General features: G+C 45.8%; 1 protein-coding gene across 1 annotated transcript in view; it reads left to right on the top strand.

Annotated features, from left to right (window-relative positions):
- The first annotated feature begins 5,782 nt into the window (after positions 1-5,782).
- The window catches only part of N4BP1 (NEDD4 binding protein 1), a 46,180-nt gene continuing 34,030 nt past the window's right edge, over positions 5,783-17,932 (top strand). The window contains exon 1 of the mRNA XM_060083606.1: positions 5,783-6,213. Coding sequence (XP_059939589.1) covers positions 6,016-6,213 — 198 coding nt within the window. The 5' untranslated portion in view covers positions 5,783-6,015. The remainder of the gene's footprint in view (positions 6,214-17,932) is intronic.

Here is a 17,932-nt window from a genome sequence, read left to right as displayed (position 1 = left end):
GAATGCTGGACTGGCTGGAAGGTCCAAAATGGCCTCACTCACATGGCTGGTGTTTGGTGCTGGCCACTAGCTGGGAGCTCATCTGGGGCCGTCTGCGGGGGGGTTGGGGTTGGTGGGTGGGGCTTGGCTCTCCTCCACAGAGCTGCTTGGGCTTGGGCTTCCTCTTGGCATGGCAACTAGGTTCCAAGTGGGACTGTTCCAAAAGCAAGTGTTCCAAGAGGAAGGAAGTAGGAGCCAACAGTCTCCTTAAGAGTTGGTGGTAGAAGCCCTGGAATATCACTCCTACTGAATCCTATTGGTCGATGCAGTCACAGAGCCATCCCAGCATCTTGATCTAAAGAGCAGTCTGCACATACAGGGAGGGAAGGGCCTTCTTTGGAAACTACCTACCACACATGGGGGATAGACTATTGAGCCCTCCCAACCCCTACAGTTACGCCCCCACACTACATCATTCATTCATTCATTCATTCATTCATTGCCTCTTCCCTTCTAGTAAGTTCATGAGAGTAGACACTTGGCTTTGTTGATTGCTGTATTCCCAGGACTCAGAACAATGCCCAACACATAGTAGGTGCTCAGTAAATATTTGTTTCATGAATGAGTTAAACAGTCATTCAACTGCCCTCACCAGCCACAGGAAGTTGAACAGGCCAACAAGGATTCATGGAAGAAGGGAGACTTAAGCTTGGCTTTAAAGACAGCTAGTCCTGGCAAGAACGTGTCCTACAGACAGGCAGAGGAGAAGCAGTGATGGGTAAGTAGTGATGGGAGTTGCGTTGTTCAGTCACTTGCCTGGTGGACACACGACTGTCCATAACTCTCTTAAGCCATGTTCCACATTCAATACAGACAGGACAGCAAAACGAAGGGAACTCAGAGAGCTTTCATTATACTAGATGTGTGTGTGTGTGTGTGTGTGTGTGTGTGTGTCCCACAGGGAGTATGCAGAAGGGAGGAGGAGATGGAGTCTGAATTCCCATTAGCTCAGCCCCAGGGACAGGGCTTTCCCTGAACTTGTGGAGACCAGTGGTTCTCACTGGGGGTAATGGTGGGGGTTAGTCTCCCCACTTCCGCCGGGGATATTACACAATATCTGGAGACATTTTTGTCGTGGGCATAATTGGGGTGGGAGGGCGCTAATGGCATCCAGTGGGTGAGGCCAGGGATGCTGCCAAACATCGTGTAATTCACAGGACAGGTCGCCACAGCAAAGAATTATCTGCCCCAAATGTTGACTGTGCCATTGTTGAGAAACCCTGCTGTAAAGGGTGGTGGGAAAGTACAGGGAGCTGGCAGGCAGACAATCTTTGTAGCAGAATTCGGTCCAGAACTTGCGTCCCACTTAAGATGACTGAATTTTATAAATAACTCCCCTCAATGCTGTAGTAGTAGTAGCAGGTTGAATTAATGTTAGGGGAGTTTCAACAGCATGGATAATAAAACTGCAAAGGAATTATAAAGGGAGAAAAATACATGATGAGAAACAGCAGAAGCAGCAAGGTTTTTCTGCAGCGAAGGAAAAACAAGTCCCTTGCACTTTAATGTCAAGATTCTACCACCAAAAGCCCTCTCAAATTCCCCCTCTCTGCCTCCACTCCAAAGTCCCTAGTCCAAGCCACCATCATCTCCCTCCCAGACCAATATCCCCTAAGTGCTCTTCTCAGGTTCGCCCCGCCGCCCTCCCCCACAGGCTTCCTCCCCCAGGGGAAGGAGAGAGATCTTGGAGCATAAAATAAATGGTGCACTTGCTGTTTAAAAACATGGGAAAGGACTTCCCTGGTGGCGCAGTGGTTAAGAATCCGCCTGCCAATGCAGGCGACACAGGTTCGAGCCCTGGTCCAGGAAGATCCCACATGCCGTGGAGCAACTAAGCCCATGTGCCACAACTACTGAGTCCGCATGCTGCAACGTCTGAAGCCCACGTGCCTAGAGCCCGTGCTCCGCAACAAGAGAAGCCACCGCAATGAGAAGCCTGCACACTGCAAGGAAGAGTAGCCCCCACTCACCGCAACTAGAGAAAGCCCACAAGCAGCAACAAAGACCCAACACAGCCAAAAGTAACCGGCCCACCAGGTTCTGGAGGATCCAACCCTATTTTACCTGCGGGTGCCCCCCAGCCTCAACACATTCCAGCCATGAAGGGCTGCTCTCCATTCCTGGAATACTTCTAGCTCAATCCAGGCTCAGATCACTGGCCCCCTGGAGCTGAAGTTCTGATGACATCTGGAGATGGACATGCACCAGTCATATCACACAAATGCCTGTAAAACTGGCCCTAGTGCTATGAGTGAGAGGGCCACAGTGCCCCACGAGCCTGGGACCAGGGGACTTGACTCATCAGAGAGACCAGTGAAAGAATTCTTGAACAAGTCACTCCGGAACTGAGATCTGATGGATGGGCAGGAGTTAAGTCAGTGAAAAGAAAGCTAGAGGAAGAAACAGCTTATGCAAATACCCTCAGGCAGTATAAACTGGGCCAGGTGGAGGGAGGAGAAGAAAGCAGGGGATGGATCTTGCAAGTGCTGCAAAGCAAGTTAGAGTTTGAATTTTATTCTGAGCATAATGCGAAGCTCTTGTAAGGTCTTAAGCAAGAGATTAACTGATGAAATTTGTAACTTGAGAAGATTGCTCTGGCCACAGAGTAATTTCTCCCAACCTTCCAGCAGTTGTAGCTCCTGAAATTTAGAGAGAGGCCAGGAAGAATGTGGGAGAGACCCCACAGCTGTCAAAGGGAGAGATGACGGTAACTTGGACTAGTGACAAGGGAGATAAGAGACACTGAACAGTTTGCCAATGTATTAAAATTTCTGTGAGGCTGAAGCACAGTTGTATTCCTGTTCCTTACTCTAAGCCCTAGGTGTTATTACACCAAAAACAAAGAACCCAGGAAAACACTCCATCTTGAGTCTGTTTATTAGACTGGTTGGTGAGCCAAGCAATATGACAGGTTCAAGTCTGTCTGGTTTTGAGAGCAGCCCAAGGCAAGGAGGGTCCAAACATTAAGGGGTTAGTCATGAGAACATATTATTTCCTCTTGCTTTTGTACAAGGGCAGAAAAGGGAGCCGGCTGCATATATAACACCCAGTACAGAGTCAAACTTCCAGGATTCAAATGCCTATTCCTACCACTTCACTTACCAGCTCTGTGGAACGTTCCAGAACCTCTCTATGCTTCTCTTTCCTCATCTTTAAAATAGGAATGATAAAAATAGCAACCACTGCTGGAGTTTTAGGAAGCCAGTAAACGTTTACTCTTCCTGACCGTCCTGCATTCAGGACTGAGAAATAAAAGCAGGTGTCAGACAGGTAGAGATCAAAGTGTCATCTTTATTACTGACAAAGCTGGACTGGAGGATGTGGCTGAGTGAAAATACTTCACACAGTCACTGACACGGTGGGCAACCGCAGACAGCAGATAATAACACATCCTCTCTGGGGGCAGGGTGGCCCAACCCAGCACTGATCCTTCTCAGAAAGTCAGCCAGTCAGTGGGGTCAGAGGAGTTCTTCTCCTGCCCTGGGGGAGACTGGGCGAGGGGCACTGCATGTGTTCTTCCACAGTCAGCCCTGCTGGAGAAAAGGGTAGGAATCCACCGCCTGCCCTCACAATGAAAATATGAGAAGGGGAAATAAGTGCTTCCCTCAACACCCTCTCATGGGTTGTTATGGAGATTAGAGAAAACAAACAGGTACAGTATCTGGAATATAGACTCCGTGAAGGTCTCATCCCTGGTGCTAACTGTCCTGGGTGGTGAGGCCAGCCAGGTAGGCAAGACTGGCCAAGTGATGGAAGTTGTGGTTGAGAAACTACAGGAAGCAAGGGAGTTTCCTAAAAGGGGATTTCTCTCTCTCCCTCTCTCTCCTTGTTCCCTACACTCAGGAAACCTTGAGAGTTCCCTAAAGGGAAATGCTGACCAGATATGAACTGGCAAGTGTTCTAAACAGAGGGAAAAAATCCCAAAGCTGTGTCTCTGTCGATACACCAACCCAGTGACTTCTGAACACAGTCTAAAGGCCCAATTTTCTTCTGTGGTTGTGTGTATGAACTACTAGTGTTGTTTTAGGGCAGGTTTCTTGGGGGAAAGGGGAAGGAGCTGTAGTGTGTTTTTCAAAGCAGCCTCTTCTCAGCCCTAATAATTAAGCAATTAAGACTCACCAGCAGGGAAGTTGCTGGGAGCAAACAGGAACCACCCTGGGGAAAGCCCTGTCCAATCACTGAACAATAGCAATTCCATTTAAGGTGAGTGCACCAGAAAGACAGGAAATGACACGTTGTGTTGACTCGTGCTCTGGGTGCAGTCTATCTGCAAGGCCACACTCTCCACCTGGCCTGCCAATCTCAGGTCATCTACCTGATGGAGGAAGGCTGCTGGCTGTGTGGACACCCAGGGAAAAGCCCAGGGAAGCAGGAAGTCGTCAGTCTGTGAGCCTAGTGGTTCTCTTTCCTGTGCTGAGTCATATTTTGGTGGGGCACCAGGGGACCACACCTGTCTGAATTTCTGAGGCATATGGAAAACCCCAGCAGCCCGGATCCTTGAGAGGTTTTACCTTGGGTAATCCCTCTTACCAAGACCATTCCCACTTGGCCTTTCCAACTGCAACATCTTTAGTTCCCCTTCTTTCTCCTCAAGGGGGAATCTATACAGCGGGAGGGGGCTCCCAGGCCCATAAGTTCAGTATGGTTGCATAATCCACACAAAGCTTTTCTGTGAAAATGGAGCCTTAAATATATTGCTAATTTAACAATAATAATAGCTAATATTTAATGATCATTTACTGTGTCCAGGTACTATCTTAATTTTCACAGTAGGAAGTACTATTGTTACCCACATTTCCAGATGAGAAATTATGACTTAGACAAGTTAAGTAATATGCCCATGGTCCCTAACTATCTACTATACCCACAATATTTAGCCCAGAGAAAGGAAACCACTATCTTCCACAATCTGTTTTCATGGGCTCAGAGAACATAATATCTGGAAAAGACTTCGGAGATAACTAGAGCAACCCTTGAATGTACAGATGGGAAAACAGATCTGGAGAGGCTTAGGGTATACTTGCCCAAGTACCCCACTAAAATCACGGAGGAGCCCCTAGTCCCACACTTCTTGTACCTCTTCTATAACACATTCTCCTCCTCCCTTCCCAGAAGAAAACACTCTCTTGACCTTTCCTTAATCATTTCTTTGCTTTTCAATTCTCCATACACATTATTCCCATTTTCTTCTCTTCCTGTTACCATTTTTACTGAAAAAACAACGGAAAGCAAAGGAAAGGGAGAGAGAGATCTGTACTACTGGTGATGGTTTTGTCAGATTCTCAGAGGGGTCTGACATCCCCAAGAGGTTCAGAATCCCTGTAGCGGAGACTTGGGAAGAGAGGTGGGGGAGGGATCGAGGGAGGAAGAGAAAAAAAATCTATCAATAAATGAGAAGCTGGATAACTCAGCTTGCTAGAGTGCTATATTGGGCTTCAAGATGTCTGAAAGCAAGCCAAATCCCTTGTGTGACACTGGGTCAGTCCCGCCTACTGGCTCGGAGCCTCAATTTCCCCATCTGTAAAACCATAAATTCATCATCCACCAGGCCGTGGCCTGACCAAAGGCCACCCAGGCCCCCCTCCAGAGCCATCGTTGGGCCCTCAACAAACATGGCGACTGTGCGTGACGTACACTTTCGTCGCCTCCGCGCCCCCCACCCCCAGGGAGTGGCGACACTCAATGACGGCAGCGGGCGGGGCGCATGCGCGGCGGCGGGGCCCGGCCCGCGGCGGCGGCGGCGGTGGCGGCGGTGGCGGCGGCGGCGGCGGAGGGGCTTTTTACCCGCAGTTGCCCAGCTGCGGCTGCCGCGGCGGGATGGTGTAGCCGGGCCTCCGGCCAGGCGGCAGGGCGCGGGCCGGGCCAAGGCGGCCTGGAGGGCCGACGCCGCCTGACGGGCTCGGGTACAGGGGCAGCACGCTGAGGGGGCGTCGCCGCCGCCGGCCCCCGGCGCCGCCGCGGGAGGCCGCGCCCGCCATGGCGGCCCGGGCGGTACTGGATGAGTTCACGGCGCCCGCCGAGAAGGCGGCGCTGCTGGAACGGAGCCGCGGCCGCATCGAGGGCCTGTTCGGCGTGAGCCTGGCCGTGCTCGGCGCGCTCGGGGCTGAGGAACCGCTCCCTGCGCGCATCTGGCTGCAGCTCCGCGGGGCGCAAGAGGCGGTGCACAGCGCCAAGGTGAGTCCGGCCGCCGCCTCCGCGCGATCGCCTTCCCCAGCCCGGCCCCCGCGGCGTTCTGTCGATCGGGGTCCCTGGGCGTCCCCACCCCCTTCTTCCCTGCCCTTCCTGCGCTGACCGAGCCAGGCGCGGTGGTGAGAGCGCGGTCTCCCGAGCCTCCGCTCTAGAGCCATGTGACCTTGGGCTAGCGGTTTCATCCCGGGCGCCTCAGTTTCCCCATTTGTAAAGTGGCGCTGACGAAAGCAGCTGACTCGGAAGGCTGTCGCGAGGATTGGAGTAGGTGATGTGCGTAGAGCGCAGAGCGCAGTGGCTGGCAGGCACGGAGTGAACGCGTTGAGAGTGTCGCCTGTTGTTTGTTATCTTTCCCCCCAGCCCGCGGGCTGGTGCGCAGGGCCTGATGGCAGGGCCCGCAGCGTCCTGGCCTACCACCTCAGCCACTTATCTCTTCCCAGGTCTCCGCTACAGGGATTCTGAACCTCTTGGGGATGTCAGACCCCTCTGGGAATCTGACAAAACCATCACAGTAGTACAGTACTCGGAGAATATCAAGAAGAGATAGGGATGATTAATAATAGTGTTAAAATAGCATTATTCCTTGTATTGATTTTGTGTACCACTGACATTTATCGAACGGTTGTAGCACATCAGACGTTATGTTCAATACTTTGGAAGGATTATCGAATTCAGTCCTTAAAAAATCCAGTGAGGTAGATTTTATTATCTTCCTGTTTTTAACAGCTGGAGAAACTGAAACTTTCGAAGAGGTGACTCACGTTCTCTCTAAATCAGCATTTCACACTTAGGCTTACTTCGGGCCCCTTCAGCTACTCCCTTCCCTCCCCAAGCCCAAATATTGCAAGAGTACATCCTCCCCCTCCCGGGGAGCCAAGTTTTTCCAGGTTTTCCCATCGATTAAGTGGGAGAGCCAGGATTCAGACCGGGGGAGTTTGTTTCCAGAGACCTGGCTCTTGATACCTATCTCCCAAATGATGAGCACTGGGGGTGGGGATCCATTTTTGGCGTCGTACTTCAGAAATTTCACAGTGCCCTTGAAGAATCTGATTAGCTGTGACTCTTGACTTTCTTAGATTAAAAAAGAAGCCTGTATGCTTGCTTTTAACGTGCTTAGAGGAGATAGGACACTTAACTGTATGATTCTTCTCCACAGCTTAACTTAAAACACTGCAGATGTTGAATCAAGTTTGCTTTCCTGTTCTTGATTTTTTTGAACCAGTTGTCTGGTCTGACTCCTTCCCAGTCCCCTCCTTGTTTTCTCCCCAGCTACCCAATTGCTTCCCACTCCCCAGGGCTAAAAAGTTTGACATGACTAAGTCCTATTATGGCTTCTGAAAGTCTCTTACATGCATTCATTCCTTCCTTTCCATTATTTTTGCAGCAGTTAAGACCTTCTTTCTTGGTATGCGCCCTCTTCCTTATTTCATTGCCTTCCCTCCCTCCCCAGTACAACTTGCATTAGACTAATCCTCCCACAAAAAGTCATTCTCCTGCCCTGAGATCTAGTAGAGCCTCCTGTTACCTATCTCATTCACTCGAAACTTTTCTGATTTACAAAACACTTATTTATTCAACCCCACTTTATTTTCCTAATTCTCTGCCTTAGCAGCTCTCAGCTTAAATCTCCACTGTAGTCTGACTAGTCTCACTGCTTTTACTGTGTACTCTGCCTGATCCCAGTTGAGCTTTACTCAAGGCTCACTGCAAGCATGGAAAGTGCTTCTTTTGCTCTACAGAAAAACCCTGCTGGACCCTCCCAATTCCAGTTGCCTTGCTTGTCCCTGCCATGCAGTTCAGCATAAGCTAATTGGAAAAGGTGTGTCTTACAGTATCTTGGTAGTATGTGTCACCTGCCCGTTTATCTTTTTGTTGTGTGCTACTCATAATCCAACCCTCCCACTTAAAAGAAATCCTTTTTTTCCCTTTGAGATTTATGGGGAAAAGTTGAATGCCATACTCAAGGGCTTTTTGTTCTTGTTAATTCATTTTGGAGTTTGTTTGAAAACCATTAACTTGATTTTTAAAAATTAAGAACAGAGGGAAGGAGCTTCCCAGGTGGCGCAGTGGTTCAGAATCCGCCTGCCAATTCGGGGACACGGGTTCGAGCCATGGTCCGGGAAGATCCCACATGCCTCGCAGCAACTAAGCCCGTGCACCACAACTACTGAGCCTGCGCTCTAGAGCCCACAAGCCACAACTATTGAAGCCTGCGCGCCTAGAGCCCGTGCTCCGCAACAAGAGAAGCCACCGCAATGAGAAGCCTGCACACCGCAACGAAGAGTAGCCCGCGCACTGCAACGAAGAGTAGCCCCCGCACCGCAACGAAGAGTAGCCCCCGCTCGCCGCAACTAGAGAAAGCACGCACGCAGCAACGAAGACCCAACAGAGACAAAAATAAATTTAAAAAAAAAAAAAAAAAAAGAACAGAAGGGAATTCCCTGGCGGTCCAGTGGTTAGGACTCTGTGCTTCCACTGCAGGGGGCACGGCTTCGATCCCTGGTCGGGGAACTAAGATCCTGCATGTCCCGTAGTGTGGCTAAAAAAAAAATTAAGAACAGGAGAACACTCTTCAACGTCTACAATATTTTAAGTTAATCTGTGGAGGAGAAGAAGGTTTGGGGAAGGAAGATTTAGAGGAAGGACTTTTTTAAACTAGCTGGTAGAGTCTCCAAGCAGCTTTGTGGGTCCCATCAAGTGGTTCATGTTGTCCTCCTCCTTTAAAAATGTTCATTCAGGGCTTCCCTGGTGGCGCAGTGGTTGAGAGTCCGCCTGCTGATGCAGGGGATATGGGTTCGTGCCCCGGTCCGGGAGGGTCCCACGTGCCGCGAAGCGGCTGGGCCCGTGAGCCATGGCTGCTGGGCCTGCGCGTCTGGAGTCTGTGCTCCGTAGCGGGAGAGGCCACAGCGGTGAGAGGCCCGCGTACCGCAAAAAAAAAAAAGTTCATTCACTACCCTTTAGCAAATGCTTGAGTAGAGGAGAACGTGGAGCTTTAGTTAGTTTTAGGGCTCCATTCACTGGAGAGAGGTGAGATGGGGCTATTGGTAGAAAGTGATAATGTCCTGGGAAGTTTTTGTTTTTTTAAAAAAGGCACATGCTCTTGAGTGACCACTTTTGTCAAAGGGGAAATTTGTTGGAGGAAGCAGTACTTGAGCTGGGCTTTGAAGATCTGGGAAGATTCCCAGATAGAGGTGGTTGCGAGCAAGGGCCTCGAAGCCAGAACAACGTGGAGTGTCTGGGTAGGAACAGTCATGCTGCCCTGTGAGAGATGAAGCCTCCAGGGACCCAGATGCTGTGCTGAGGCCACTGGGCCTTATCAGTAGGGAGTCAGTGAGGATTTGGGAGAGGAAGGATTTGCTTGAAACTCTGTATTTGAAGACAGGCAGACCCAACTGTGGAAGGAACATTGTTCCAGTTTAGAACTGGACATGGGTGGGGTGACACGGTTTTCACTGGGACTTGGCAACTGAGTGGATGTAGGGATTGAGGGAGAGGTTTGAAGCCCTGGTGTCAGGAAGGATGGTGGATACGTTGTTTGACCTGTAGGTTGGTGGGACCGGGTAGCCGATACTTAAAGAAAACTTCTGTGCCAGGAAGTACACTAGCTGTTGCCTCTGGACCTCAAGGAACCCACAGCCTAGTAGGGGAGACAGTTGGAAACAGCGTTTAAGAGTTGAAGTATGTGCAAGTAATATAGGAGAGGAAGGGTTGTTCTGCCCAGTGGGATGCTGGAGGATGAATGAGAGTTTTCCAGAAGGAAGAGCACATGCAAAATCACAGGGATATGAAGTAGTCCCATTTTTTCATGGATTCCTCAAGTGAAGGACAGGAATGGGGGAAGGTGCCAGCTCACAAAGCACGTGCGACCTGCTAAAGAACATGGATTTTACCAAGCAGGGAGGCAGCGGAGAGTAATGGAAGGAAGGTTGTAAGAACACCAGTGATGCGTCAGATTTACATCTCAATGCCTCCCTCATCAGGTCCATTGCTGGCTACTGATGATATAAGTATAGAAATTGGGGATAAGCGTTTAGAACTTTTATAGCAATGTGACATTACTAAAAGGGCTAGAGAAGTAATGTCTGAAAGTGAGAGGGAAACCAAAAGCCGGCATTGTCCCTAGGGGCCCAGTGGGAGGGGACTGAAGTCCAAGGTGGCAGACATAGAAACAAAGGAAGTTGAGGATTGAATGTCAGAGAAGAAGTGGAAGAGGCACTGACTATGAGCTGCCTCATTCACAAAGAACTAGAAGATTCAAAGCAGGGGTGGGATCTTGGAGTCTGGCCTGGGTGAGGAGAGATGAGGCTGAAGAGATCTCAGTCCTGGGGAGTGCAAAGAGTTAGATCCTTCCCTTAGATGAAAGAGCCACTAGGACTAGGTGGGGGACTGCATAGGGAAGTGGCTGGTTGGTCGGAAGGAACGGGTGAACCAAGGTGCTCATGCCCTGTGGGAGAGGGCAGATGCTCACGCTCAGTATCAGCTGGTTACACAGTTTGGGCCTAGTGATGTCTGATCTTCTCACCCAAGGGAAGCCGGAAGTCTGCATTTTATAATGGGAAATCTGTTTTGTTTTGGCTTGGTTTTTTGTTTTGTTTTAAGGGGCAACTAATTTATGTTTTAAAAACCATGTATGCTGTGAATTACATCTCAGTAAAAGTTTTGCACTAATACATTCTTTTTAAAGTACACATTCTAAAAAAAGAAAAATAGAAAGCAACCACATATGCTAAACAAAACATGGCAGTGGACCAGATTCAGCTTTTGGACTGCCTTTTTAGGACCTCTGCTTTAGGTAGTGGGAGACAAGATGAGTGAGGATACACATTTTTTTTCCCATTTGGTGAAGAGGGCAATTGAAGGCCTTAATGGCCTATAGTACTGTCTTAGTAAAGTGGGATGCCAGTTTATGCCCAGAGAGGGAGGGTGAGAACTTGAAGACAGTGCAGTATGTCAACACAGATATAGTGGAACTGTTGGAAGTGCATTAGAAAAAAACAAAAAAGGACTGTGGACTTGAAGTGAGGGCCAGGGAAGTTTACGTGGTTTGAATTTATAGTATCACTTGATCCAGAAATTCTCAAGTAGGTGATGATTTCCCCCACTCAGGATGTTGGTGAAGCCAGCACATAAAGACTAAAGGAATCTGAGGTGCAATTGAGCAAGGCAAAATGGGGCCCAGGAACTGTTTCTGAATGGTCAGCCTTATTTGGGCTAGGACAGTCCAAAAATATGCAAGACTTACCTTCTACTGTTAGTGAACTAATAGCTTGAGAGGTTCAGACTGGAGAGGAGGCAGGTGAAGGCACAAGGCATAATGAACTGTAAGAATAAAGGGAGGGACAGGACCTTAGACCGTGTCCCCTCCTAGACTCAGGGAATCATGCAGCAGAGGACAGTTTCAGTAAGTGTTGGAGAATTCTAGAGGTGGTAGTTAGAGAGGCATTTCATAGATCAGAATCTTGGATCTGGAGGAATTCTGAAAACCAAGGGGTGGTACCTCAGTGGTCATGGGTGAAGTGGAAGCATTCCTTTTAATTTAGAGAAGTGAGAGGCTAAAGGATGGACATGTGAGGCATCTAGAGATAATGCAGTGTTGAGATCATGGAGGTCCATAGCAGGGAACTGGGTGCTAGAGTTAGTTGGTGAGCTAGGAGCCTGTCCTGGAGGTTAACAAACAAAAGAGGAATAATTGGAAGTAAACAGCATGGCTACTTGTTGTATGGTTTCTCCCTGAACCTTTAGGGTACTGAATTTGCTACCTACAGCTGCCCATCAGGTGGTGTCATTTCAGGCTTTACTTCGTGGCAGTGAATAGCCACCGTGAAGCATAGCCAGTGACCCTACCAAGAACACCAATCTGGAGGACTTATAAGGAGAGTAATTTGGAGGACTCATCAGTCTTAAACATTGAAATTACAATACACCTGAGAAACTGCGGTAAGGTAGACTAACCTCCAGTCTGCTTTTAATTTGAGAGGAAAAGAAGAGAGGGTCTTATGAAGAGTTGATGATTGTCCTTTACCTGAGTTTTTGCTTGCATATTTGTGGAGTAAGAGAGGAGAAAGATAAGGGTAAAGAAAACGCAATTCCAGTAGAAGTGGCCTGTTGCTTCATTGACTTCAGAGGGTTAAGATGGACCCTGTATTGTTTTATTTCCTTTTCCGTTAGAAGAACTTGAATGAATTCTTGAACAGTAGATTTGTTCATGAAGGAATTAATTTATAGTTGTAATACTGGGTAGTGACAGAGTTTTTTGTTTTGATTTTACCAGAAAGGAGGTTGGAGGCCTTTTTGCTTTTTCTAGAATGATAGTTTTTAACTCACCATGGTTGTGAAAATCATCTTCTTAAGAAACAGAGGTTTGTTCAGTCTCTTTTATGGTTAATACTTTGGGGTTATACCAGAATGTTGAAATAAGGGATACACATGCTGATTGTACTAGGGTCAAAGTGATGGCTCATGACTGTAGTTTCCTCTTCCCTGTTTGTTTACCAGCTAGTATGACACGGTTTTAATTAAATCAGGGACAACATCTTGTTCTATGTTGACTTTTTACTAAATTAATATAATTTTATGAAGTTAGAAGTCTTGCATTTCAGAAACAAAATTATAGGGGGGAAATCCTTACAGTAATTAATTAAAGAACTGTTTTTTATAAAAATAAGTTATGTCATATGGAAACAACATAGGAAAATGCTTTTGTTTAAAGAAACTGAATTATTTCTTTTAATCGTTAATTTAAGAGGTTCCTTTGAACTTAGAGAAAGTTTTATTCAGTCTTAGTGCTGACAATTACTTACTTTAATTGATGAATAAGAACTGTGTGGATTCACATCTGAATTTTCTATGTAAAAGTCAGTTGTGATTATGACACCTTTTCATTGAAAATCCCTATCTTCCAGTCATCTGGGATCTTTATCCATTCTTGAACCTATATATTTAGTTCACAATATGTTTCATTATTAACCCTGGTATTTTTTAAATTAAGATAATAAAGTCATTACTTTGTTATAATAGGTTAATGCAGATGATATATCTCTAACAATTAGGCTGATAGATAGATCAGGATTTGGCTGCAGTGATAGAAATTATACAAAATGGTTTAGTTTTCTTTCACTCAATAAAAAGTCTTAAGATAAACAACAGTCCAAGGCTGAGCAGTGGTTAGGAGCTGTCAGGGTGAAGGTCTCTGCAGTTCTTTTGGTCTTTCCCTCATGGTCACAGAATACCTACTGCAGCTCCAGCCATCAAGTCTCTATTTCAAGAAGGAAGGAAGAAGCCACAACACCTTTCTACAACACCCCAGCAGACTTTTCCTTATCTCTTTTTGGCGAGAACTATGTCATATGGCCAATACTTGCAGGAAAGAGAGCTAGGAAATGTTCAGTTTTAACTAGATACATTGCTGCCCTGAACAAAATCTGGGTTCTGTTAAAGAAGCAGAACGTGGATATTGGTAGACAGTAGGAACGACTGCCACATCATATTATCTACTTCTCAAAATATTCCTTGAATCCTCACCATTTTTTTAGTTTTGTTTTTGTAAATAGGAATTTTTTTAATGAGCACTTTATTTTTGGTTGTTTTTTGTTTTTAATTAAAATGTAATTCCTAAAGATACAAGGTGAGCACATGTCAAGCATTTATTTATAACTCATTTTTTAGGGAACTAGCTGGATAGGAAAACTGGTCCAAGGAACAGTACAGGAAATGAATATAGGTACTGAAAAAGAATGTTGAAATAAGACTGCTAGATTGGATACAAAACTTGAGCAAGTTTTGTCCTACAGGATTATGAAACAGTAATTTGGGGGGTTATCACAGAAATCATCTGTGTCTTTACTGGACAAAAATATGCAAGTTAAATGTGTAATTTCACAGATTCTGGGCCTTTTTCAATATAAATAGTATGTCAAACAAAAAAACACATTCTCCTAGAGCATACAAACGTGGGTGAACTTTTTCTGTAAAGGGCCAGGTGATAAATATTTTCAGACTTTATGAACCATACAGGGTCTCTGTCTCATATTCTTCTTCTTTTTTTTTTTTTTTTTTTTTTGCTTTTTTACAATGCTTTAAAAGGTAAAAACAATTCTTAGGGCCCATACAAAAATAGTTTGAAGGCTGGATTTACACTGTCCAGTGTGTTGCCACTACCACGTGTGGCTGTTTAATTAAAATTCAATGAAATTAAATATTCATTTCCTCATTGTATTTCATGTGCTCAGTGGCCATATGTAGCTATTGGATACCAATTTGGACAGTGCAGATATAGAACATATGTCATTACAGAAAGTTCTGTTGGACAGTGCTGCCCTAGCTATGAAATAATCCTTGGTCGGGCCTGCTAGACAGTTCTCTAGTATGACACTGAGAGAGCATGCAGCTATTCTTTTACCTTACTTCCAGAGTTTCTGTAATTTGTGTTAATTGTGCCCTTGTAGTTATAAATAGCCTCAAGGATTACTCTTGATCACACACACACACACACACACACACACACACGCACGCATGTAGACTAGCCTGATTGTATATAGAGTATGGCAGGAGGTATTAGCAATTACTAAGATTAGAGAATTATCCTCTCTGGAAATTTCATAAGGAACCTTAGGTTACCTTTTCAGTAGCTGGGTGGTTTTCATTTGTTTTTGGTTTTAGTTGCCTCTTTTGTCTCTTCTATTTTAAAGCTAGGAAAGAAATCTCCAAAAAAAATCAAGAAAATCATCTCTACATATTTCACCTATAGCATTGATACATTTGGATGAATTCTTCTGTCCTCAAGATTCCCAAAATATGCTAAAATTTCTCGCCTGCCAGAAAGGGACTTTCTTTATACTGCATGCCACAGAGTAGGTACCAGAGCAGTATCCTGAGTTGGTTCCATACATGAACTACAATCCTTGTTTTTTAATAGTAACATTGCCATACCTGATTAAGTGAGATTTATTCTCAAATATGACATTCTAATTATGGTCTGTGTTGCACAATGAATTTGTCTAATTCTGTCCTAGTAAAAGGGAGGACAGATTCTTAATGATCCTGTGCAAGTAATTACATTGCCATGAAAAGTAAAGAGACTCAGTAGAAGTAGACAAGCTTCCCTTTTGATTTGACACAGTTAATAAGTGTTTGCGATTTAAGAAATTCAGAGTTGGGCTTCCCTGGTGGCGCAGTGGTTGAGAGTCCGCCTGCCAATGCAGGGGACACGGGTTCGTGCCTCGGTCCGGGAAGATCCCACATGCCGCGGAGTGGCTGGGCCCGTGAGCCATGGCCGCTGAGCCTGCGCGTCCGGAGCCTGTGCTCCGCATGTGAGAGGCCACAACAGTGAGAGGCCCGCGTACCGCAAAAAAACAAAACACACACACACACACAAAAAAAAGAAATTCAGAGTAACCCAATGAAATTAATAGTTTTAGCATCCTTATAAGGTGAAAGACAAATCTTTGTGATTGATTGTCTGGGGACCTTTGCGAAACATCAAAGATAGTTTAAGTGTAAAAGACGTTCAGAATGGTATACTACATAGCAATAGAAAAGAGCAAATTACTGAGACATGCGGTAATGTGGATGAATCTCAAAAATAGTATGCCAAGTGAAAAAAGCCATACACAGGGCTTCCCTGGTGGCTCAGTGGTTGGGAGTCCGCCTGCCGATGCAGGGGACACGGGTTCGTGCCCCGGTCTGGGAGGGTCCCACGTGCCGCGGACCGGCTGGGCCCGTGAGCCATGGCCGCTGAGCCTGCGTGTCTGGAGCCTGTGCTCCGCAACGGGAGAGGCCACAGCAGTGAGAGGCCCGCGTACCGCAAAAAAAAAAAAAAAAAAGCCATACACAAAAGAATGCATACTAATTCTATTTGTGACATACTAAGCAAGGCAAGAATTGTGTAATTATGGTGGGGAAAAAAATCAGAATAATTAGAACAGAGCAACTGGAAAAACACATTAAATGCAGACTGGGAATTAGAGGAATTATTGTTCATTTTCTTGGGTGCAATAATGACATTGTGGTTATACTAAAAAGAAAACATGTGTAATGTGTGTGTTTATGCTTGGCGTCTCTCACTTGGAAATTAGCGATGTATCCAAGAGTGTCCATTAGTTAACCATTTACTGTTGGTCCGACCAAGGTCTTAAAGTTAACTAAGGATGTTGGAAATTATGCTTAAGCTGACAACTACTGAGCAACATAACTTCTGATATCAAAAAATGTAGCAGTGTTATAATTCAATTTAGTTTAATGTATAAATTTTTATTTTTCATAATCAGTCTCTTCATGAAAGAAAACTCTTAAGTTAAAAAAATCTTATGATGCATTGTACTCTGCCCTGATAAAATCAGAGAAAGGCCATCTTTTTTTTTTTTTTTTTTGCGGTGCGGGCCTCTCACTGTTGTGGCCTCTCCCGTTGCGGAGCACAGGCTCCGGACGCGCAGGCTCAGCGGTCATGGCTCACGGGCCCAGCCGCTCCGCGGCATGTGGGATCTTCCCAGACCGGGGCACGAACCCATGTCCCCTGCATTGGCAGGCGGACTCTCAACCACTGCGCCACCACGGAAGACCAAGGCCATCTATTTTTAAATTAGCATTAAAATTATCAAGTCAGATTGATTTGTGCAAGGATTTTTTCTTTTTTTTTTTTTTTTTGCCACGTCTTGCGGCCTGCAGGATCTTAGTTCCCCAACCAGGGGACCAGGGATTGAACCTGAGCCACAGCAGTGAATGTGCTGCTTCCTAACCACTGGACCGCCAGAGAATTCCCTAAAGATTATTTTTATTACATGAATTTGGATTCTAAATACAGATACCTTTGAAGTTTCAGCTTCTGTGCATTTTGCGTTATTTCTCTTTTGTCCTTAAAAAGCTAACACATTATAAGTTTGGATGTTTAGTTTCTTTATTTTCTAGGAGTTCTAGAAATACAGATTTATGTAAAAGCTTGTTCTCTATAAACCAATTCGAACAGAAATTCTTTAAGAAACTTTATTATCTACTTTATTAATAACTCCTGGAGATAGGAATATATTTCACATTCACACCATGAAGAAGTAAAGGCTTTTTCTCATTTATAGAGACAGACACACAGAGAGCTTTCAGCTTTGGTTCCCTAATTGTAGCCACAAGTCGAAAGTAATCCAAAAACATAAAACTGGCCCAGATTTCATAAGGGCTGTTCTTCTGTCAGTAGTCCTGAGACATGTTCTTGCACAAACAGAAGAACAGAAAAGACTAAAACCAGATTTTCCTGTAGTCTCTCATGCCACAGAAAGTGGATCCCTGTTATCTGGTGACAGATTGCCGCACGGTCAGACTGTAAAACTCAGATTCCTGCAGACTAGATTCATGTGTGAGACTGACCTGGTAGTCTGTAGCCACTTGGTCCCTGAGGCAGTGTGGAAACAGACATGTGGCAAAGAACCATAAAGTGAAAACACAAAATCAGAAGGGAAAAGAACAGCGTAGCAGCACTAGTAAAATTCACTTCCTGCTTGGGATTCACTCTAGGAGCCAAAATTAGGTAAGCTTGGGCTCCCAGAGCCAATGAGGTACCCTTCTTGGGCCACTCAGTTTAATAGCTCCCAGCAGGTGAGCTCACTTGGACATCTCCATTGGACTTACAAGACTGCCAAAGTGAAAATTTATTTTAAAAGTTATAAACATGACTTTCAGACAGTCAGGTATCTCATAAATGAGGGAACCAACAGGAATGGAA

The sequence above is a fragment of the Mesoplodon densirostris genome, chromosome 19 (assembly GCF_025265405.1).
Source record: "Mesoplodon densirostris isolate mMesDen1 chromosome 19, mMesDen1 primary haplotype, whole genome shotgun sequence".
NCBI classification, from domain to species: domain Eukaryota; kingdom Metazoa; phylum Chordata; class Mammalia; order Artiodactyla; family Ziphiidae; genus Mesoplodon; species Mesoplodon densirostris.
Note: the sequence above shows the minus strand (reverse complement) of the source record. Positions and strands in the feature narration are given on the sequence as shown.